The sequence below is a fragment of the Anas acuta genome, chromosome 6 (genome assembly GCF_963932015.1).
Source record: "Anas acuta chromosome 6, bAnaAcu1.1, whole genome shotgun sequence".
NCBI classification, from domain to species: Eukaryota; Metazoa; Chordata; class Aves; order Anseriformes; family Anatidae; genus Anas; species Anas acuta.
Genome location: NC_088984.1, coordinates 1,695,844 through 1,719,760, shown reverse-complemented (window position 1 = coordinate 1,719,760; position 23,917 = coordinate 1,695,844). Strand labels below are relative to the sequence as shown.

The window sequence follows — 23,917 nt, the reverse complement described above, 5'->3', positions numbered from 1 at the left end:
AACCACCCTAGCAAGAAAATGCGCTGCATGAATTGGACCTTTGGGGTTATTTTTGCACGAGTAACAGCTGTCATACATTAGGAAAAAATGCACTGAAAACAGAGCTAAACTCTAAATACAGCCTTCAAGTATCTTTGTGTGAGCATACATTGCTTAAATCCAAGAACCAGAAGATAGCAATTTATCAGAGCTGTACACAGTATTTAAAACTAGAAATAAATACTAGTACACACTAGGAGACAAGGTTTAATAATTGATAAAAATGTACAAAAATATTCGAATCAAACGTTTCAGAATGTGTACCACAGCAGTCACTGCTTGTCGCTGAACTTTCCTAAGAGCAATCAGAAAGGAGATGGAGCTCAAGCTTCTTCCTTTTCCCTTTTTAAGGAAGGGTTTAGCACACACTGAGCTTCTAGACACGGATACTGCAGCTGCTACTGAAAACCCGGTGGTACATTCTTCAGCAGGTTCTTAAGGCAACATACTGAAATTAATTTACAGGATTTTTATTTCGTTTAAGATTTTAACGTGCAGATAAATGCTGAAACAGCTGCAGCCGTTCTGAATCAGGTTTTACACTAATACAAAGGGCAGCTGCGAGCAGCAGCACCCTCTGCCGGCACTGCACTGAAGCACCCACTGCGTTTGTCGGCCACATCTGCATTTTATTTACCATAAACATTCGCTTGGAGATGAGACTTAGACGTGAATCTCAGCCAGGACGTCAGGTCTGCTGCTTCACATAAATGCTCAAAATTGGTTTGGCCAGGAATGTAGTTCACAAAAAACCAATTCCAAGATCTGATTATTTTTGCAGTAAAGATGAAGAAAGGGATTCATTACTCCCCTTCCATTGCCTTCCCCTTTCAAAAATAAAACCAAATTCGTAAGACAAATTAAGCCACAAGAAACTATATTAAAAATCTTTCTAAAAAACGAAATTTTACCTGCCTACATTGGCCAGGAGAGACAGTGTTACTACCTTTCTAGGAAGGACCGTACTTAGGAGATGCTTTGCTAGAAAGGTGCCAACACTTTCCTTAGCCTGCAGACAAGATCCAGCAAGAACTGAAATGCCTTCCACCGTGTTGTTCCCTTCAAAGGGCTCTCTCCATGGCGAGCAGAACACACATTCTGCCTAGCAGGTCAAGGACAGACATTCAACTTGTAACTCAGAATTTTGTTCACTTTTCTAGATTTGATGCCCGTAATAATAGTACTTGAATGTATTTAGGTGGTCAGATTAAAACCCACTGTTATTCCAACAATGGAACTCAGGATATCAGAACCCACATCCTGAATCAGACATTGGTTTCTTTTATTATGCCACAATGTAAACATATTTGGTATAAATAACGTTCTCATTGATCTTCATCCAGTTGTTCCAAAAGAGTCCGCCTCTGTTTTTCCAGCTCCCCTTCGCTCAGTTCACTGCCTGAAGTATCCCAGTTACCCTGCAGAGAGAAAGAAGGCTAATGGTGAGTGATTTATTTTCCACGCTTTGTTCTCTGGCTGAGGCACAGCAGGGGCCCCCCGTTAGCCTCCTAACCCCAATGCAGCACATTAGGGAACGCTCTGCACCGAGGCTCCCAGCTGAAGCCCAGGCTCTCTGAGCACGAGAACCCCCCAGAACCTATCCTGTACAGCACACACATGTCCACAGTTGTTTCTGCACAGGATTTTCCAGCAGGACTTCTCTACAGACACCTTACTGATAAAACACATTCAAGAGCAGTGTTTCTGGTGCCCCCTGATGCCTGTAAGCCCTGCAGTGTTTAAGCCACCTCCTCACGGTCCCAGCGCGCTGCTCAAAGCCCCGCGAGCTGCTCAGTGCCTCTCTCGCAGGGCGTTCAGGCAGCAGCAGTCACAACAAGAGGCGGGGAGGGAAAGAGGGACATTGCAAGCTAAGCTGAGGTCCTCCAGTAGACAGTGACCACTTAATCACACCTGAGTTCACGTTCGCATTCAGCCACATAATTGGTTTTTTCAGCGGCGTTCAGATGAGGCCAAAGCAGCTTATTTTAAGGAGATAATGCAGAGAGCAGCCATCTGCCCTCCCACCTCCCCAGGGGAGGCAGAGCACGTGGGGCGCTATCCAGAAGGACAGCGCCATCAGCACCATCCAGCTAACCACAGCACGGAAGATGATTCCCACAAAGACACCCCAAGAAGCTGATTCCTCCCCCCTCCAATTATTTTTCATTAGGAAATGTTTGCACGTCTTTGAAAACACTGTCCTAAACACCTTCCAAAACCAGTTCCATGCAGAACCACCACAGCAGAGAGCAAGATCCCAGTTACGAGTACACTGCTGTACAATTTTCCAGCTTGAGAAGCGCAAGGATTTAGATTTTCTTCCAGTATCAGGCTAGCACCACTCAGCACAGCAATTGCTACCTGAACAGTGACAAGAGGACTAAAATTTTAGAATGGAAGAGCCCCACGATCAGTCAGAGCTTTACCCAGCTGTGCTGCTCATTTTCCTTTGAGATCAATTTGGCAAATTGGATGGAAAAACAGAAAGGCAGTCTAATCATAAATAGCACTTTGTCACAGTATGGACTGTGCTCCAGTACGGTCTATAAAATAACGTGCCTCATTCACACTTTACATCACCAGCAACAAACAGCATTTAGCCAAATAATTTCACACATCAATAACTAAACACTAAGTGAGGGCACAGAGTCTGCATGGCTCAGCTTTGGCTGAACATTCGGTCCTTTTATATATGGAGTGGGAACATAAATAAAGCTTTAGCACCTTACTTAAAGGTAAACCTTTTATGACCCTTTAAAATTGCATACTACAGCAACCCACTGATACATAAAGCCCAAAGGCATTTACATAAGAAGGAAATAAGAAAGCTTACAGAATCTTTTCCAGGTCGTTTTTTAGTCGGAGATTTATGTTTTGATTCAGATCTTTGTCTAGCTCTATCCTTTTCACTTTCTCTCTCTCTTTCTTTTTTGTCTTTGTCTCGTTCAATATCTGATTCTGGTGAATCCTTTGTAAACAAAGGGAAAATATTAAATATTAATATTAACTGTGTTAGATATTAGTTTACAGAATACCAACACTTCAGAGAAGTCTGACTTCATTTTAACATAGGCCATATTAGAAAGAAACTGCTTGAAGCGGTTACTAGTTTAACACATCCTATTAACCAGGGCAGAAACAAGTCATTTCAAATCACATTACTAAAGTGATTTGAAAAGAAAAGGAGAGAGTTTTAAGAAAAACCATTTACCATTTTCAATGCATGCTAAGACAGAGCACGCTGGGTGCCATACAATAATCTCTTCCATACACAAATGCCATTCATTTAACAAGATTTTTTCCTGCTCTGGCAGGGGGATTGGACTAGGTGATCTTTCAAGGCCCCTTCCAGTCCCTGACATTCTGTGATTCTGTGATCTCTGGAAAGGGTGAAGGCTGGTACACATTTTTTTCTGCTAACACAGTTGCTTTGCCGTATTTGACTGCTTTAATGCTGCTGGGCTTTTATTGGACTAAGGGATTAGGTGCTGCAACCGTGCTTTCATTCTGCTTCATCCCAGTGTTACTAAGCTTATGTGAACCTGTCTGTGTTGTTATCCATTAGTACTAACGTGTTACTCAGTGCCTAACAATCAGTATCCCCGCTTTTTGTGGATGCTGTCTATTGAAGGGCACAGCTAACTGCTCAGAACTTACCGAAACAAAAGAATAGATCAGTTTCAAAAAGCTCTGCAGCAACAAGGACTCCAGAGACACCAACTTCTTTCTTTACCCAACACCCAAATATTTTACCCAAAAATATTCTTTGGCCTCAACTGATACAGAGTGAACAAAAAGCTTTCTGCTCTTTAGGTTGTTTTGATGCTCCAGCACTTCTGATGTCAGAGCTTCTAACCCAACCCTGATACCCAAGCAGACAGAAGGAACGAAGGAATGTTGCTTAGCAAAAGGCAAAAGGAAAAGATGGCAGGGATTTTATAGAGCGCTCCACGGTAAAAGCCAACGCCAAGACTTGCCATGATGATAAACAACAATTAGCAGGCTACTAGTAAGTCCTTCATACTCCCTTGATTAGTTGCAGTTACCCCCCCCCCCCGATTTTGGGGTTTTAAGTACTTTAATATTAATGTGTATGTAACAAAGTGACTATTATACCATCACCCTGTCTGATCTCACAGAATGCTTACTGTAAAGACAGCTGGTGATCAAATACCTAAAAAAGGATTGCTAAAACTGTAAGGCGTCAAGTTGTCCCTTAACCTAGCTCAAAAAAAACTAGTTGCACTTACAGACTTATGTCTTCTCTTCTTGCTCTTTTTCTTGTGCTTTTTTGACTTCTTGTAACTTCTCTCTGCAAACATATGGAGAAAAAAGAAAAGGTAAGATTACAATTACCCAGCCATAACAGAGTAACACTAATTTTAAAGCAAAGAAAAAAGTCTCATACCAGATTCTGCACTGGAAGAACGCTCAGACACAGATCTAGATTCTGACCGTTGCCTTTTCTTCTTTGAATGACTATCATCATCCTCAGACTCTGAGCCCTTGATACAAAAAATGGGGTTAGCAAGAAGACAGCATTCCAAGTAATTAATTACAGGAGTAGGTTTTACAACAAACGCCTTACCGAACGAGAGCGAGACCGCTTCCTGTGATGTTTTTTAGACTTTTTAGAATGTTTCTTGTTCTTTGAATGATGGTGCTGACACTCGTGCTAGAGTACACGAAAAGGCAAATGTTAGAATTGATCTACAGGGCACAGCAAGAAACTAATGACATCTCTCATCATCCACAAGGCACCTAAAGCTAGCAGTGATTAAAGATAATCAAGCACTTTTTGTGTCAAAAAATTATACACCATTACCAGTACTGCCATATTAAAGTTGTAGTAACAAGCGCTTAGGAGCAAGGAAACACACAGCTAGCTTCAGGCACGGATGCACACAGCTCCCATCACCTCTACCCTTGTTTCAATGCATCCAAGTACTTGTTCAAGTTGGCCTAGAATATACTGCATACCTTGCTTTGCAAGATTTGAAATTCTGAAATTAAGCCATTTTAAAGTCTCTTAAGCTCCAGAAAGTGAAACAAAACCCATAAAGTGTAGGTGTTTCAAACTCCTATCTCACACTGTCTAGAAAAAGACAACACCTTTTTCAACAAGAACAGTTAAAAAACCCACAGTAAATGTTGCTTTTAGTTAACTTTTGAAAATTCTTGCAGGGAAGCAGATTAAAAGAACAATTACATATCAAATAGTAACATGTTTCTTCAGTGCTTCATTTTCAAAATGAGGTTGTAACATCCATCCTTTTGGGAAATGCAGAAGGTCTGTCTCTTGAATTATGTGGAAAGGGAGACAATCAGGTAAGATTTTTTTCGGTATATTCTCTAATCAGGAAAAAACAAAGTAATTACCTCTAGTACATGCATGAAATCTTTAAATATTCTTTTTCTTTCAGACTCTAGAGTGATGTCTTCAAATGCTGGCTCTTTCACAAATCTATCTCTGATCTGTAAGAAAAACAGCAATGAATTACTAACATGAAATATGGCCATTCAGAAGTGCTAACATACAACAGCCTGTTAAATATATTTGGAAAGACTTTCATAGCTAAGTGACAATACATACATCTTCCCAGACAGCATCCAATTCAATCGGAGGAGTAGCTTGTTTCAGCATACTCTTGAAGGCAGACTCTTTCCGCTTCATTTTACGAGCTTCTTCTTTTTCCCTCTCTCTTTCACGGGCTTCTGCCTTTTCTAGCAGCTATAATAAATTAAAGTTGTGAGATTATTTGAAAAATATCAAAATGGAAGATTAATAATTCAGTTTCATGCTATTTTTGGAAAGCCCAATGACAGTTTACCTTTTGAGTTTTCTATTTGTCATTTGCACCTACCCGCTACTTTAAAGTGTGCAAGTGTTTCTCAAACAGAACCTAAAATATATTTAATACCTGATGCAAGCCAGACTGACAGAAATGCATGAAAACCCCTTAACAAGAAAAATTACAAATAAGCACGGTAACGTTACTGAATTCCTACTGAAGTGTTTCACTTTTCTCAAGATGAAAAGCTGATGGTTTCAGGTAAAAAACCTTCTTGGAACTGTTACAGGATAAGTGGCTCTAAAACACAGCCTTTTTCTTAAATGTTGCGACAGCAGTAATAACAATACAGTGAAAATAAGTGCCAATTCTTATTATAATTTTGGAACATTCCTATATGTTAATACTTACACTATTGAAAGCCAGCTTGATATTTCCTGCATCTAAAGTTGTAGCTCGTTTAGTTGAACTGATGACCGTAACAAAGTCTTCAAAAGAAGTGTTCACTTCAACCACAAATCCTTTATCCTGTAAAAAAAATTCCTTTGCATCAGGTAAGTAAGGAATTCTCACATTAGTGACGACATACACGACATTAACACAAAGTAAAATCCTACCTCCTGGTAGCAAAGATTTTACTTGAAAGAGATATTTGGCATTAGAAGAGAAACAACATAATGGGGCGTTTTCCCCTCTCACCTTTAAGATGTCTTTTATTATCTTCTTCTCATCATGGTAACGTGCTTTTAAGTCTTCAACATAGAACTTGAAAAGATCGAGTGCTGTTGATCCTGATGAAAAAACTAAATAAGTCAAAAGCTAGCTCTAATAAAAGAGCTGCATTTTTTAAAAAAATTAGAAAACATACAAACAACCCTGCTTTACTCAGCCCCAAGATTAAGAGCTTCACAACTTACTTTTTACAGGGTTGGAAGGAAAGAATTCTTACCAGGTTGACCAAGCATATTAGTGAATCTGATGTCAGAGCTTATGGTTGGGTACAACTCCATCCAAGAGGACATTGAATGTAATTGTCCATGCTCATGAAGTTCATCTAAAAATATCTGTAAAATACAAGCAAATTGGAAATTCATCATCACTTATACTTCCGACTTTGCTAAGAGCTGAAATGAATACTCCTGACAACTGGATTTCCGTATTCATTAAATTTTTAATTTTCCATATTCTCACAGTTTCTGGCAAACAGATTTATTACATCACAAAGTGGTGCACCTCTGATATTCAATTCATTATATGTACCCATAGCCTATCCTATGAAATCCTAGGACAGAAAAATGAAGTCCACCAACCTGGAAAGATTCTCTATTTTTACGCTGCCGCCTTCTTTCTCTAAGCAAGCTTTTCTGTTTTTCTTCTTCCTCCTCTTTTTCCAGTGCCCTGATATGTTCTTCAAAACAGATCAGCGCATCTTCCTTATCCATATCTAGGAACAGGTAACAACAGAGCATTAAGAGTAAAAATTAAGTACTGCTACTCAGTAACTGTAAGAAAAGTCTTAAGAGATAACTGTTGCCAATTTTTACTATTAATGGAGTGAGGTGAAAATTCATTGACCACTGAAATATATTAAAGACCTGTGCAGCAGCAAAACCACCAACCCTCCTCCCCTCCAATCTGGCAACCGGGCTAAATTTTCTTTGCCAATACAGAGCACGGAAGTCTTGATGAGAAAAATATTGTGGATGAGCACTTGTGCATCTCCCTCTAACATCCCAGGTATCTTACAAACACAGGAAAAAAGTTAGAACACAGTAACTCCATCAAATACTTCAGCTGTTGTGTAGAAGCATATGCTGCTCTTAAAAAACAGGATCAAACTATTTACAACAAAGATATAAACATAATGGAAAAAAAAAACCTTCTTACTCAGAAGAGAAAAAAGGATCACTGCTTATAAGAAAGCAAACACAGAAGAACCTCGGTCTAGCAGGAAGCACTGTATTTGCCACACTGCTTACGCTGTCAAATAATCCTTCAAAAGTTTCACAGGATAACAGCTACTGAGGTAGTTTAAACCCCATGAAAGAGGGATCCATTGCTTTATTATTCAGATTATTCAGTAACAGTTTCTGAAGCTGACGTTGTTTCTGAGGAGCCAAAAGAAGACATATCCTTTTACATGCACTGCTCAGCAGCTGTCACAGCTGCTCCCAACCACACAAGAGCAAGCCATAGCCAGGAACCCTCACTGCTAAAGACAAATCCATTCCCTCATCCAGAAGAAACGCGTAGACTTTTTACATACTCTGAAGTTCCTCGTCTTCTGCAAACGTAGGATTGTCCATCAGATACTGCTGAGCCTCTGACCACGTAGTGCAGTAAGTGACATTAGCCATGTTATCTAGTATGTTCTTTAACGCTTCCCAATTCCTCTTTCGCAACTGTTTGGCTTGTTCCTGAGGAGAAAATGTAGCAATGTAACAATGCTGATTTGGCTCCCAATCTCTTTCCTACAAATTCCCCCCCTTCTGTTTGCATTTTGACTGTCCCTGAACTACGCACAGATTTGTGCTGCTTGTAAGATCTCTTTACCAAGGAGTGTAAACTAATTTACTGGTAAGTCAAAACAAACAAACAAACAAAAAAAAAACAACAAACAACAGGTACAAAAGTTACCTTCTCTTTCTTAGACAGAAAAAAGAGGACATCCTCATAAATTTCAAGACGATCACGCTCAGATATTGCATTCCAGACTTCCATCTCCCCAAACATTTGTTCAGCTTTTCTAGACAAAGAAAGAAAAAGCACACCACAATTTACTGGTGAATACTAATTTAACATGTTATTGCAGGACAGCGGGACATCAGCTACATTATAGGCAGCAACGCTTTTGTACATCTCCCTAATTTCTCTCTTGGACAACTTCTGTGACAGCTTTATTTCCCTCTTACAAACAATGAAAACAGTTGAAAATCAATATTCCTCTCCATAAAGTCCAGGCTCACCTACAATTCTAGTAAGCACCCTGTGAAAGCAGCTGAAGAAAATTTTCAATGACAGGCCTATCAGACACACCTCCCTTTGGGCAGTTGCAACGTCTTTCTTTTTTCTTTCCTATTTGTGAACTAGACAGAGAAGACTAAAGTTGCACTGTCCCTTAGATCCAGTAATGTTACACAATAACTATCAGATTTAACCCTTAAAAAAGAACACACAATAAACAAAATCAAATTAAAAAAGAACATGAGTTTTAAAAGCCACACATCTACCGATTTTTTGTAGGTGGGACATTACCTAGAATAAGTGGTTGTCTGCATTCACCTAGAATCTTTATCACTTAGAAACCACAGACAACATTGAGTTTATCCACTACAGTCACTTAAACTTCACACAACTGTTTCTCAACACTTCATCAAGACTTTCTGGAGAGAATAAAGCCTTACCAGTCTGCATGCCTACTACCTGAAACCAACAATCAGTGTTCCGGATTAAATTGTACTTTAGAATCAATCCAAACAAATGAAAGCAACTTCTAAAGATAATCTAGGCTTAAAGCACAGAAGGGACTGTTCACGTGCTTAACATCACACATCTAACAAAGTTATCACAGCTTTACACTCAGACCACATTCCAACAGACTCCAGATTCAGTATGCATAAATGCAGGATGCTGATTCACCTGTCTTACACTAAGTTGCTTGATGTCAGTGCTCAGAAGTACTTGACACAGTACTCAGAGAGAAGAAAAAAATCTGAGTCTGGACAATTTGTCAACTGAGATTTTAAATTTGACTGAACTTTGATAATACGGATTTCTGGCAGGCTTGGTATTTACTATGGGCTTAATAACCTGACAAGTCTATCACACTTCTATTTTAACACTTGGGATGTTGGTCCCAGACATGCCAAAATTTGACAGCATTTACACAATATCACACTTCAGGAACAAGCTATCAGACTTTCTTTGTTCTTAATGGCAGATGTAACAGAACAGCTCTCAGTGTTACTGTTCACCGTTACTTATTTGAAATTCAACCATATGGGTTGAATCAGTACACCACCCTTCTGTGTTACCTCTTTTTTCTTTCTTTCCTGCGTATTTTGCCTGACTTCAATACATTCTGTGAAAATGAGAAGAGTTCTTTTCCCATAAATATTTTACTTCCCTTTACTTTTTACTTTCCTTTACTTTTTCAAGGCTGAGCAAATGCAAAGGCTAGCATTACCAAGAGCAAGCCAGGAACGTTTAAGGATAAACTTGCCAAGTTAGCAGAAGTCAGAACTTAATTTAAGATTGATCTTACTTGTATCTTGTTGTGGATGTCATCTTTTCATGGTTTTCAAGAAAACGTTGGAAGGATTCTTTAGCTTCTTTGTATTTTGATCTTGCTTCTTCTTTTTCTTCTTTTTCTGTTTGAACTTTGTAAGCATTAAAGGCTTGCTTTTTTTCACTCAACTTTGCCAAAGCACTTTGTATAAAAACAAAAACACGAATATGAATTACAGACAGGAAATTAAATTATAAAAACAAAACTAAAGAGTCAAAACATAAAACAGATCTGAACAATTCAAATCTTTGAGACAAAGTTCTATTTAATCTGTATGGCCAGTCATCGCCCTCTCTCTCCTTCAAGAGAAGTGAAATATCATTTCAAAAGAACGTAGTAAGAACAAGTCATAAAGAAAAGCAGTTAAGAATAAAACAAACTACTATCCTATTATCAGGTTGTGTTTACACATTTCAATATTATTTTTACAATTGATATGCAACAGTTTTCCTGCCAATGTTTATGGCAGCCGTCCATTTCAAGAAGCAACCTAGAAAGTCTTCAGTTCCAGTCAAAAGCATGCCTTTGTTCTCAAGCAAGTCATTTAAATTGACAATACAACTGTCAATTGCCTCATCTTCTGCAAATCAAAAATTAAACCTAAGACTTGTGCTTTACATAGTAAAGGAACAGCATTCCTTGACAATGGCATATGTTCACAAGTGGACGAGTATATATTAAACCGATCAAAAAGTTACAGTAAAGTCAAACTACCTCAAATAATATTTGTATAGAAATGTAATGAGAAAAGAATCAAGCAGTACCTGTATCTAGGATCATTAATGATCATTTTCATAGCTTGCTCCCAGGATGCATTAGATGGTACTCTCTGTCAAGACATGACATCATTACTTTGGCACCAATATCTAACAATGAGAGCTTCCTTAACAAAAATCCTTAGAAAGAAAAGCACTGCATATTTTGGGCTTAAGACAACATTAATTGTTACAAAACTTTATTAACAGTCAACTTGAGAAATGAAACTAGATTCTTTGGTATTATCACTATTCCTACAATAAATTCTCCTGGAAATTTTTCTCACTTGAGAAAACACAGATTCTATACACTGAGGGAAAACCAATGTGAATCTCATTTTACTCTCATTTCACCTCCATCTTTAAAACAAAGATGATAAAAATTCAAGACTTAAACACTCGTACTTCTGAAAAAGGCTTAATCTGTACATTGTTTTCACTGTATTTATTTTTCCACGATTCTTGTCTAGCATGTAAGTCCTCTTTTACAATGCTGAGAGACTTTAAAAACAAACACACACAAAAGCCCTCTAGCTGTATCTAGCAAATGTAGCTTGTGCAGTTCTATAAAGCATTAAGAATAGTAACCAACTGAAATACCTTTTCTTTCAGGAGTTCTTTAAATGCTTGCTTTGCTTCTTCCTTTGTATTCCATGTATAGGTTTTTTTAACTGGCTGTGAATCATCGTCCTCTTTCTTTGAAGAAGCACTATAAACAAAAATGAATTATTTTACTATTTAAGCATTTTTTTTCCTAAGTTAAAGTCACTGAAGAATCATATAGGGTAAGTGTATAACATTACGCACAGAAAATTTTCAAGCTATTCAAAATTTATCAGCTGTGAGCCACAAATGGCTCTATAGTAGCTTTAGGGGAAGGCTGACAAGAGGGCATTAGATTTTTAAAAATAGATTTAATACTCCTTCCTCTTTCTTATTCATTCTTCACTGCTGCCACTGAGATCCGTGCTCATGTTTCACTGAAGAAACAGCTAGTTGTCAAAGAAGCCTGGCCACCTAGAACTGGAGATTAACCAGATCTGACAAGAAATACAGAAGTTCAAAACCCGTAAATCCTATATAATTTTACTTACTCTGCTGAACCCTCTTGCTTGGAAGAATCATCTGTTGCATTAGCTGCAGCTTCTGCACTCTGTTCCTGTGCAGCAGGCGCAGAAGTCGCTTGCTGTCCCTGTTCCTCTGCTGTGGCTGCGGCAGTACTCTCATTTTCTGTCCCAGAAGCTGCAGCAGTTTCTCCTTCAGAGGCTGCTGCCGCTGCAGTAGTGGTGGTGGTGACAGCTGCTGCGGTTTCCGCAGCAGTTGTGGCTGTGGTGCTTGCATTTGCTGCTTCTCCTGTAGCAGATGATGCTGCAGTTGACTCCTCAGGTTTGGTGCTGTAGGTATCAGAAAAGGCAACAGTAACATTTAAGCACTGGAGACCTTAACAGTTTAGAGAAAACTCTAGTTTAAAGAAGTTCAAGTAGGAAGGGAGAGGTTTAGGTCAAGTTACAAGTATTTTATCTCAGAATAACATAAAATAATCAGCTCTGAGATAGGAAGGCTTCACTGAAACTATGCATTTATGCATTATATCATAGGATGTCACAGAATGGCTTCGGTTGGAAGGGACCTTGAAGATCACCCAGTTCCAATCCCCTTCCATAGGCAGGGACACCACCCACTAGGTCAGGTTGCCCAGGGCCTTCTCCAACCTGGCCTTGAACACCTCCAGGGATGGGGCATCCCCAGCTTCTCTGCGCAACCTGTCCATACAAGGACCACGTTTAAGATTCAAGGACTACATTCTACTTTTAAGAAGTAAAGGAAGCCTAACATAAAGCACAACAATAGTAACACACTCAAAACGTACCTGTTTTCTTCTGCTTTAATCATTGCTAGAGGAGAAGAAGAAAAAAACAAATCAAAATACAGCTTTAAAAAAAGATGTTTTACGTATGGTAAAAAGTCACTGTTAGCATGATTTAATAAAAGCACAGCTTTAAGTATCTTTATTACCACTGTTCTTTGAAAACTGAATTCAATTACAACTGAAACAACATTTAGAAAACCCAATAAATTAAGATTAGGGTATATGAAAGGGATTTCCTCAATTTAAAGTAATTATTTCAACTTCAGACTATTTTAAAGAACAGAATGTCACGTTTACTGAAACAGATCTTTCCTTCTTTCTTATTCGAACATTCATTGATGTTTATTCATTGTAGTATTCTATATATTTATTTCATAAACAGCTGGTATTTTGTTTTTTCATCAGGATCTTATTTCTCTCACTATACAAAAAAAAACTGTTCTAAAAGTGAAGAACGAGAGCACATCATCATGTTTGTTTAAAAAAAAAAAAGAGGAGACAACATTGTGTCCCTCCCCTCCTGTTTTTACAACAGAGGGCAATACAAACATACAAATATATTTTTGCCACAACAGTTTCTCATTTTTTTTTAGAGAAATTAACTGGAAATAATTACCTAAGCAAAACCTGACACAGTTTTGGCTTTCAGTAGACACTCTGCTTTCAGTATAAAACATATTACCATTCTTAAAATTCTTCCAAGACACCAAAAAAAAATGCATTTCCTACTTGATTATAAGCTATATAATATTATTGGAGTCCAGCACCATTTTATCCTGTTTTCCCAAGTGAATGAGGATTACTATGGTAGCCCCTCTGCTTCTCGTCTTCCCTCACAAACCAGAACCCATTAAAAAATTCCACCGAAAGTTCACATTTCCAAAGAATTGGTGGCTAACAGTGAAATCATACAACAGACTTAAATGAAGCATCACCTAATGTAATGAGAACATGCACATAGCCCTGAACCAGCCACAGCAATTACATCCTAATTCAGTTCCTGTTTAAGGACACCAGGGGGAGCTTCTGCTGCTGCCACTATATAAGTAGGCAAGAACTAAGGGGATTACAGAAAACTGGGTGGAAACGAGGTAGGAAAATACAAGGCAAACAAGAATGCTCCATAGAAATCTCAGACTGCACTAACTCTGTAGCATACAGCTAATTCCAGTAGTTTTTATTTCTAGCAGGAGTGTAACTCCTGTGCTCTGACAACAATCTTTTGCCATAGTTCATGCGTGTATGCGCACAGCTTGCAACCCTCTGTCACTGTCCTTACTCAACTTTGTTGACATTACCTTCAAGATCTTCAAGTTCTTTGGGTTTTGCCCAGCGTGATTCCTTTGTTTGGGAATTATAGTAGTATGGCTTTCCAGAATCAGATTTGTACTCTTTCCAGGGACACTTTGACAACAATTGCTAATGGAAAAAAACCAAAAGCATAAAATCAAGTTTACAGTAATATTTTATAATTAAGACTGCCAGAAGTAAGCCATAAACACTAACCCAAGAAATCATTTAAGGATTGACAATATTTAAGGATTGACAAATAAAAGGCATCTACTTGCCAAGGAAAATCCTCCCTAGTGATGTAAACACATCACTTACCTAAATATTGAAGAATGCCACCCTTTTGATTGGGATAATTTACATATACATTGAGGAGAACTGTTTTAGTTCTGTCCATTTCGCAGCTTTAAGTTCCATCAATATAAGGAATTGTATATAACATTTTTTCAACATTTCTAATTTTAGCAGTTTGCTCCCAATGATAAAAATCAGTTGACACACCTATTCTGCATGGTAGTCATGTAGTAAATTCTTGCCTTCACACAAACTTCCACAATACAGTAACTTTCCTTTGAACTTAGTTTACCTCAGCTGGTGTTTTGAGATCATCTGGCTTCTCCCATGTGGACTGCTTTGTTTCAGTATTATAGTAGTATGTTCTTCCATCAGGTGATTTGTGTTCCGTCCATGTAGATTTCTAGGAAATTTGAATATGACATTAATGATGAACAATAATTGATGACCAAGATGCTACCAAAAGCCACTACAAAGTGCAATACAAGTGGAAAGCAGATAAACCTGTTTAGAGTGGTCTTCATTAACAGAACTGTTGGTTGTGGCGGTTTGCTGAGCTGCACAAACTACAGGATGTGTTGTCTGAGGGCGAAACAAAACAGAGCTCTGAAAAGACATTCTGGTTACTATTTGTTTTTCATTTCAACGTGCATATTAAACATAGTAAATAATTCAGCAGCAAAGAAAATGCAGCAAAACAAGATCTAAACAACGTTAAGTTGGTATTGTTTTCAAGAATCTAGTTTGTGCTAAGCTATTAAGTCTTCTACCCCCTCCCATTCAGCAATCCAAGGTAGCCAATTGCCATCAGAAAAGGAAAAGTTAATGGGATCAGACCCTAGCAACTTCAAATAATAATCCCCAAAGCATGCCATGTTTTCAAAACTAAGAAAAATTTGCTTCAAGGAAATCCGACTTCAAGAGTTCAATGTGAACTCAGGAGTACCTCCTTAATGCTTCTCAACAACAGCTTACATAAACTTACTGAAATCAGAGGCGGCAGAACTCAGCTTTAGCTGAAATCTGTTCTGAAAATCTGCCATTTCAGTTACTGACTATGGCTGAGAAGAAACAACCCTTTCACAGGTCAATTACACAGAACGCAAGTCTCAGAAATAGAAGGACAACTGATAGTCACTTATATTCATCTAATACCTGATATTCATTTAATAATTACACTAGACAAAAATCTGCTTATAAACAGCTGTTGTAATAGAAGGGAGATTTTAAAAGAAAAAAAAAGTTGAAACAACTTTCACTCCTTCAGTACAAAGCTACAACTCTACCCTGAATAACTGCCTAGTAGCCCGACACTGGCAAACTTAAAACTCAAAAGAGACAGCTTTAAAGTAACATGGGTATTTTTGACCCATCTGAACAGCAAGTGAATTATATCCTAGACACCTAAAAAAAATCAAAATAAACTGCCCTGCATACTAGAATAACTAGACAAAGATTAATTCCAAAGCTCAAAAATTCATGGAAACAACAAGAAAAGCACACCTTCTAAGTTCAAGCTCAATTCCTTTAAATAAAATACTAATGTCACAGAAAGCATTATAAAAACCTTGGCAAAGCAGAAGAAATGCATTTGAAGCTATTAATTTTAACATTAACTACTAATTGATAATCTAATGAAGCCTTAAATCATAGATAGGCCAGCAAGCTCCATAAAAGGAGGACAAAAAGAAAAGCCATGTTTGTGCAACACCACACTTCTATCAAAGACTTCTAGAATTCTGATTTTTACCTACCTGAGTTCCAGGTGGCGTTACACCTAAAAAAAAATAATCAAAAAAGGCTGGTTACTTTTTTATCCCTAGGTAAAAACACAGAAAATTAAAAGAAAAATAATTTCTCTGGGGATCAGTAACAGTTAAATTATGTTTTACAGAAGTGTGTGGGTTTTTTTTGGGGTACTTCACCTGATTTTGGTGAAATACTTCGAAACAGTAACAAAGAGCTTATACTTACCTACTTGTGCATCCATGCTGTTCACCCCTGGCTGTAGAAACAATCAGCAGATATTTAAGCACCAAGTACAATTGTAATTAAATCAATAAATACAGTACTTATCCAAACGAGTGTGTCTAGCAGCAAAATGCTCTGATGTCTTAAATACGGATTCCTTGCTTCCCATCACCCACACACTTATTACTGTTGACTTGAATTAGGAACATCAAGCTACTTCTCAGAAAGGCAATACACAAAATCAGCTACAGCGGGGGTCTCTCCTGCCATCATCCCAATATTTCTGTCTTTATCTCCCAAATAAATTATCTCCTACATAAAGCTTCATCACAATTAGCAATTGCTGTTTTCTTCAGCTGGACTGTGAAAAAAAGATATACCCTTGCTAAACAAAAACAGCTGACACAAAGACATTTTAAAATTCAAAAAAGTGAAATTAAACTCACCGGAACTGTAGGCTGCATAGCAGCTTGGGACATGTGGGACATCATCATTCCAGGCATTACTGATTGCATCATTCCAGGCATCTATAATTAAACAGTATTTCAGATATACTTTATGATATTTTAAACACTAAGTATGCCGCCTCTCATCTTTGTTCTCAAATAATTACATGACACTTGCTTTAATACAAATGAACCTTCTAAGCATTTGGCAACAAAAAGTAAGTTACATCTGTAGAATCCTGATTCCTACGAAAACTTACATTAGGAGTAACACATCTCAATTATTTTGAAGTCTGATATGTAATATTAACAAAGACCACCACTTCAACAAAAGAACAGCAGCAAATGATGAGGTATGTAATCTGTGTGATAAGCTATTACAGGAAGAAACACTTTACAGGGACACTAGAAGAATGAATTTCTGCAAATAACTTCAAGATGAAGAGAGCTATTAAATTTAAACACCAAACCCACTAATTTCTCAACTCTTTTTTTTTTTTTTTTAAAACATGGATGAAAATCTTCATGTAGACATACAATATTAAACCATATACAAGATGAACTTGGTAATGGGGATAAACACTGTACCACAGCAAGGAAAAGTTTCAGTCTAGCCTCGTATCTGAGTTTGTTGGGTGATCTGATGAGATACAAAACACGGAACTGCTACTCTGATAAGTTAGCCTTGAATCAAGTATTTATGCTGACAGTCTCAGGATGGTAAAGGGATGGTTATGTAGAAGTTACGCACTGAACCGATATGCTGAAAAGCCGATAACGCTACTGAAAAAAAGTATTTAATATTTTGTATGTTTCCCATTATTATGAATATATTTTTACTGATCCTGACTTCTAAGAACTGCTAAGCTATTAATAAGTGGCAAAAGGAACAAAATATATAATCGAGGTATTGCCTCAACACAGTTTTTTTGGCCACTGATCCCAAACAGATCTCTAGAAGTCAACCCCCTTCATCCTTTCCATTGTGCCCCTTTACCTTTATTGTCCTTGGCAGGCTGGCCAAGAGACCCCATCCCCCCGTATCTTCAGGGAGCACCAGGTTACCACTCTCCTCATCTTGCATCTCGTGGGGAAAGAGGGTATGTGGTAGGGCTACTGCTCCACCCTCAATCCACAAGGTTTTCTTGGGAGGGTGAGGGAGGAAGGAAAGACTGGAAGGCGGTCCCTCCTATTCCTCGCCATCCTGTAGAAGCAGGAGAAGAAAGCACTCTTGCCCCACTGCTGCTTCCAACTAAGGGGGCTCTGAGAGCATCAAGCTTCTTAAAAGCCCTGGCCCAGGTCCTGCAGAAACCCTGAGCACTGCTCTGTTTCTGTGTGGCACTAACACACAAAGTAAAAAAATAAATTAAAAAAAAATCTGTTGGGGAGGTGACCCTACTCATTTCCAAAAGGCTTTCCTTCCTCTGACCGATGCTGAGAGGAGGCCACACTACTGCTGCTATTACCTATGCAGGGAGACACTTGTCCTACAGGGGCTCACCTCAGAAAGGAGGCAAGCTAGGAAAACACCTCATCCTGCAAAGTTTCCCAAATAACCTCCAATAACTACTGGAGAAAGTGGTTATCACCCAAGGAAACAAGCCAACATGAACTGACACTTCCACCTGTTCCACCCTCAAGGCCGCAGGATGATCAAGCCTCTAATCCCCTCTCTGCTATGCTGTTTTCTTTAGCTTTTTACTCTACATCTACCAAAAATTCCTCAGTTCTCTACCTACATTGCTCACTAAAATATTAGACACTGAAATGGGTAAGAACATTACACACGTTACATGGGTAAGAATCGTGGAATAGAAGTAAACAAACCAAAACACCTGTTAAGCAAAGGAATAAAACAGAATTGCTATTTAAGTCTTTAACAAACACACAGAAAAGCTCACACCATTAGGTATCATACTAACAGTCAAGTCCTCCTCACCTTTTAAAACTGCATTAATTTTGCAGATCTAACAGGCTGCAAAGCCATGCTGATGAGTCCTCTCAGGCTCAGTGCGTCAGTGGAAAAAAAACAAAGCACACGCTCTATCCAAGGTACTGCAAACGAGCACAAGGAGCGGCCAGGATGACCTCAGGGGCTCTTCTTGAGGCGTTAACCATTCATGTCATCCCCTCACCAGGATGCTTGCAAACCCTCAGTTTCTACTTAGGCAAACCACTATCACAAGCACTTCTTACATCCAGCAAGAGAACTGCTGCTTTACAAGTTCAAAGTTTAATTGGAAACCACACAGGAAAGGATTTTTCATTATTTAAAATACAGCTTTAAATGTGCAAAAGGCACAGCTATGATTCTGGCTACTGTACCTGTCAACCCAGCTTCACACCAGTCAATGTGAATGGCCAAGTTTATTTGTCAAACTGCGCATTCCACTAGCAACAACAGCGTATTATACATCACTCCCTAAGACTCTGGAAGGAATTCTGCAAAAACTCAAGTTGTAAGTGTTTTTCCCATGTAATTTTCATCCACCTGGACAGAGCAGATAACCGAGAATGAAAGAAACACGAAGTTCTCTACCTTTTCTACTTCCGAGAAGAACCAACACTTCTCGATCCTAATATGTACTAAGATGACAACCTGACTTCTCCAAAATCCATGCAAAACCAGCAGCAAGTTTTTTATTCAATTTATAGGTTCATACCTACATCTACTGATGCTTAAAGGGCAAAATGAAGTACCCTGGTTATCTGCTATAATGAGAGGAGTTTCTGTGTGTTCCACACGGACAGGAACTGTGGCATGAGACACCCTGAAAGATTAACCTTAGCACTGCAAGCTAAGTTGAGACTTACCTACACGCGGGGATGACCTGACATCGTTATGGGAAGAAAGAAAAAGACAGTAAAAATGCGTTACCTGCCCCATTGGCGGTCCTCCCATGGGAGGCATCATCTGAGGCATCATACCGTGCGGAACCGGTGGCATGTTCGGCGGCCTCTGCCCCATGGGGTGCATTCCCATGGGCGGGTAATGTGGCATCCCTGGGTGTCCCATCTGAAAGACAGCAACGAAGGAAATGCAATGAGTGAGAAGACACCAATTCAGAAATGCATTAAGAACAAAGAGAGGCTGAATGCTGAACTGAAAGTTATTTGATCAATTTTAACTCAATACTGCTTAACAGTAACGACAGCAAGCATTTGATCTTCCAGGTCCTCTAGAGTCATGAATATTAGATCGAACAAAGCTTCAAAACCAACATCCAAGTGAAACCTCCGCAAGCCTTTCTCAAGCCACTTTATGACTTGGCACAGACAAATCACAGAACTGTAGGGGTTGGAAGGGACCTCGGAAGATCATCGGGTCCAACCCCCCTGCCAAAGCAGATTCCTCAGAGCAAGCTGCCCAGGCAGGCGTCCAGACAAGCCTCGAGTATCTCCAGAGAAGGAGACTCCACAACCTCCCTGGGCAGCCTGTTCCAATGCTCCATCACCCTCACCGTGAATAAGTTCTTTTGCATGTCAGTGCACAACTTCCTGTGCTCTAACTTGCAGCCATTGCCCCTTATCCTATCCCCACAAACCACTGAGAAGAGGCTGGCTACATCCTTCTGTCCCCTACCCCTCAGATATTTATATACACTGAGGAGATCCCCTCTCAGTCTTTTCTTCTCCAGGCTGAACAGACCCAGGTTTCTCAGCCTTTCAGCCTCTCTGTGCCACCTTATGGCTTGGCACAGACGAGCACGCTAAGCTTGGGTTTGTAAGTCTTTCTACACGCTCTTCTGTGCAACTCTGAGTGATTTTGCTCATTGTGAAGTTACACGCATTCCTTTCACTCCTCATACCCTAGTCTGGAAGAGTTTTTATAATGGATGAGACCTGGAAGGGTTTTTACAGTGAATGTGGTCAGCATCTCCTTATTAAACAAACAAACTCTGTTGCTCTTGCGATGCCTGATACGGTCATGCTGCAAGGACGCAAATGGCTACGGATAAGAGATATCATTCATTTAAAATTTTTGAATTAAAGCATGAGCCTTCAGTTGTGGCTGCAAATACTTGTTCTAGGAGTACTTCAGGAGCCGCACAGCCAGGGAACTTCCTCGCAGAGCACACAGCAGAGCCTCACAGCGCATTTCTGCGGGTAACTGCTCCAACTCACTACTGACCCACCCCCTGAAGGGGCCATTTCGCTGCGGCAGCCGCACCCCCACCCCCCCACTTCCCCCAAACCCCCTCCCCCCGTCCTCCCGGCGCTCCCCCCGCACTCACCATCAGCGACCCGCGGTCCACGGCGCCGGGCCGCATGGCGGGGCTGAGCAGGCTGCCCCCTCCGCACCTGCCCAGCAGCCGGCCCCGCAGCGGCTGCCGCGAGGAGGGCCCGAAGGGCATCAGCGGCTCGGGCTCGCCGCGGGGCGGGAGCAGCGGCGCCAGCAGGCTGACGGGCTTGCCGGCCGGCCAGTCGGGGCGGCCCGCCAGCCGGCTGCCCTTGGGCGATTGGTCGGCGGCGGCGGCGGCCACGGGCCGGACGGCGTCCCCCGGCGTCAGCTGCATGAGGGGGGGCGGCTTGGGCAGCGAGAAGGGCAGCGGCTGAGGGGAGGCCGCGGCCGCCGCCGCCGCGGAGTCGCCGCCTGACATGGCCCGGCCGGGAGCGGCTGCGCCGAGCCCTGAGGGGAGAGGGGGGAGGCGGGGGGGAGGCGGGGGCGGCCCCCGGGCTGGGCCGGGCCGGGTGGGGGCGGCGGGGCCGGGGCCGGGCCCGGGAGCGGAGCCGGAGCGGGCGCGGGGGAAGCTGCGGCTGGGCCGAGCCCGGGGCACGCCGGGAATCTGGTCACGTGGGCGCGGAGCGGGGCACCAGGGGCTGGGCGGTACCACAGCGTCTGAGGGAGGGGGGGAGCGCCGCCGCGGCTGACGCTCTCCCTGATTGGGCAAGCAGGGAGGGGTAGGGCGATCCCCCCCCTGCGCCAGGAGGTAGATGGAATGCGCCGGCTCGAAGGCTTGCGCGCGGGCGTCCCCCCCCCGCGTCGCGGCGCGTTGGTACGGACCGGGGCTGGGGCGCGCGCGCTGCAGGGCGGCCGCGGCTCCCCCCCGCCCTGGGCGCGAGGTGGTTGGAGCCCGGCGGGACCCGGCCTGAGGGGGGGGGGGGGGGGGTCGGGGTGTCCCCGGGGTGTCCCCATTTTTTGGGGCAGATTTGTGTGAAATCGCGGGGTTTTGGGTTTTTGGGCTTTCTGGGAGCCCCGGCCTGCGGCCTCCAGCGAGGGCCGGAGCCGGAAGCCCTGAGAGAAAGGGGAGGGGGAGAAAGGGGGGCTGGAAGTTGGTGTGGTGTGGAAATCCACCACAGCTCTAACCGAAATGGGCGTAACCTCGGTTTTCAATAAAGCGATAAAACATGAAGTTGTGTGGTACTTACACGAGTTTTTTAAATCATGCGTCTCCTGAAAGTGGTTGGTGTGAAGAATAAAGTTGTTATTTTTAGGTAAAACTAGTAGGGTGTAATAAATCTCCAATTACGTACATTTACAGGTAGTGCCAACACACGGTTTTGTTTCTGAGTATAATTTAAAATGCAGGTGAGCTCCATATTACTCCTGTAGTTCATTAAAATCAGGTGTGAGTGTGGCCCTTTGGATCTAGTGGTGTTTGGGGTGCCTTTCTTTTTTTTGGGGTGGGACACATTGGATACCACAAGTGTAACAACTTCCAGGTGTGAAAATACTCTGTACAGGTGTCCTGTCATTTAACATGTCCATTCAGTGGCAGTCTTCGGTCCCAGGTGATGATTAATAGGATTTGTGTGAGATGGGATTCAATAAAGATCCAAAGTTACCATCTATGTGGGCCTGCAACACGATCCTACCACTGCAGCAGTGCTCTTTTGGCAGAGCACTTTTGATAGAAAATGTTTCTAGCTCTGCCAGTGGCTTTCCTCATCATCAAATGTGCCTGTCAAATTAATTAATTATCTCTTAATAATTAAGGTTCCATGTAGGTGGTGTTGTATGAAAGGCACAGATCCTGCTTGGCAGGGGCGTTGGCCTAGGTAATCTTCAGAGGTCCCTTCCAACCTCGGATACTCTGTGATTATAAATCTCTGTAAATATGATATACCTAGGCTGAAAGAATACACGTCAAGTTTCACAGGGTTTAGGTGAGAGCATCCAATTAAGACTTCTCGTCTAAGTAAGGTGCTAAATTTCCGACCAGTTGTCCCATGGGAGCCGAATGCTGTTCTCTGTGCTGCGTCTGAAGGGAGCAGAATAACGTGGCTCTGCCAAATTACTATAGAAAAGCATTACCTTGATACTTCCAGCTGGCTTTTTTAGGTTTATTATAAAAGTGTTAATGATATTAAGCCTGTTTTGGGGTTCCTGTTTGAAAGATGGAGACAAACACATTGGGCAAATGATATTTGAGCCACACAGCTTGCTTCTGATTGTCAGTGTCTTTTTGATTAAGTCTTAGTTATCCTTTTATGAAGACATATGATAAATTTGCTCAGACTAATGTTAACTTCTGTGGTGACCAAAGGAGGAAATTTAAAAGCATAAATAGTAGTAATATGGGAGGATTGAGTTGTTGATCTGTAAAGGTGCTTTTACTTTAATAAGCTTTTTTAAAACCATGTTGAAGTTTTGAATGTTTAATCACTGTGCGATAAAACAGGACAGCTTGTGAACAGGATATTAAAACTTGATTTCTGTCATACCAAACAATTGGTGTAGCTTCATCAGTTTCTCAGATCGGTGTCCTTTCCTGACAGGTTGGCATGTCCTACTGTACTTCTGTATTAAAGACTTGATTTTCTTTTTAATGTTTGAATATGGTTCTAAATGCAAAATTATGTACTTTAGTGACTGCTGTTTCAACCAACTTCATTGTGAAGCTGAAGCAATTCTTTTGGAAACTGCTCATCTCTTGCAGACTGTCTGGTTTACACTTTCCTGGCCAGGTTTCCATGTAAAGGGGCTGCACGTGCAGCTTTCTGCTACGTGGCTCAAATCCAGCTGCAGACAGCACGCTGCTTGGCAGCAGGTCCCGATCTGGTATTCATCATGGGAAGGAGTCAACCCAGCCGTGAATTCCTGGGTCTTGGCGGAGGAGTTACCAATCCCATTCACCTGTATTGTCTGCATGGTTGAGAGACGAATAAAAGGCTACACTCTGTGTCAGAAGAGCATTGGAAATTTGGCTTCATAATTATTTATAACTGCT

At 41.1% G+C, this 23,917-nt stretch overlaps 1 protein-coding gene across 6 annotated transcripts; it reads right to left on the bottom strand.

The window, feature by feature from the left end:
• Positions 1-230: 230 nt before the first annotated feature.
• Positions 231-21,346, bottom strand: PRPF40A (pre-mRNA processing factor 40 homolog A). 6 transcript variants are annotated; one of them, XM_068686921.1, is made up of 26 exons: positions 20,981-21,346; positions 19,624-19,761; positions 16,746-16,826; positions 16,303-16,333; positions 16,083-16,105; positions 14,833-14,934; positions 14,621-14,731; positions 14,043-14,163; positions 12,745-12,769; positions 11,969-12,268; positions 11,475-11,583; positions 10,884-10,948; positions 10,096-10,260; positions 8,469-8,577; positions 8,098-8,248; positions 7,142-7,275; positions 6,781-6,895; positions 6,531-6,634; positions 6,243-6,359; positions 5,633-5,770; positions 5,419-5,514; positions 4,628-4,714; positions 4,448-4,544; positions 4,290-4,351; positions 2,873-3,007; positions 231-1,457 (listed from the first exon to the last, which is right to left on the bottom strand). In XM_068686921.1, the coding sequence occupies exons 1-26, from the start codon at positions 21,344-21,346 to the stop codon at positions 1,365-1,367; spliced, it is 3,075 nt and encodes a 1,024-aa protein (XP_068543022.1). In that variant the 3' UTR covers positions 231-1,364. The 6 variants fall into 6 exon arrangements, with proteins under 6 accessions (XP_068543022.1, XP_068543024.1, XP_068543025.1 ...); XM_068686923.1 differs by having other exon boundaries at positions 6,531-6,622; XM_068686924.1 differs by having other exon boundaries at positions 14,833-14,910.
• Between the last annotated feature and the right edge of the window lie 2,571 nt (positions 21,347-23,917).

Excerpts from the sequence above, each read along its gene's own strand:
- PRPF40A (XM_068686921.1), bottom strand. The coding sequence starts at position 21,346 with ATGTCAGGCGGCGACTCCGCGGCGGCGGCGGCCGCGGCCTCCCCTCAG. Across the intron at positions 7,276-8,097 it reads AGAAGACGAGGAACTTCAGA|ATATGGATAAGGAAGATGCG; the intron begins GTATGTAAAAAG and ends ACCTGTTCCTAG. Across the intron at positions 4,352-4,447 it reads TTCTTCCAGTGCAGAATCTG|AGAGAAGTTACAAGAAGTCA; the intron begins GTATGAGACTTT and ends ATATGTTTGCAG.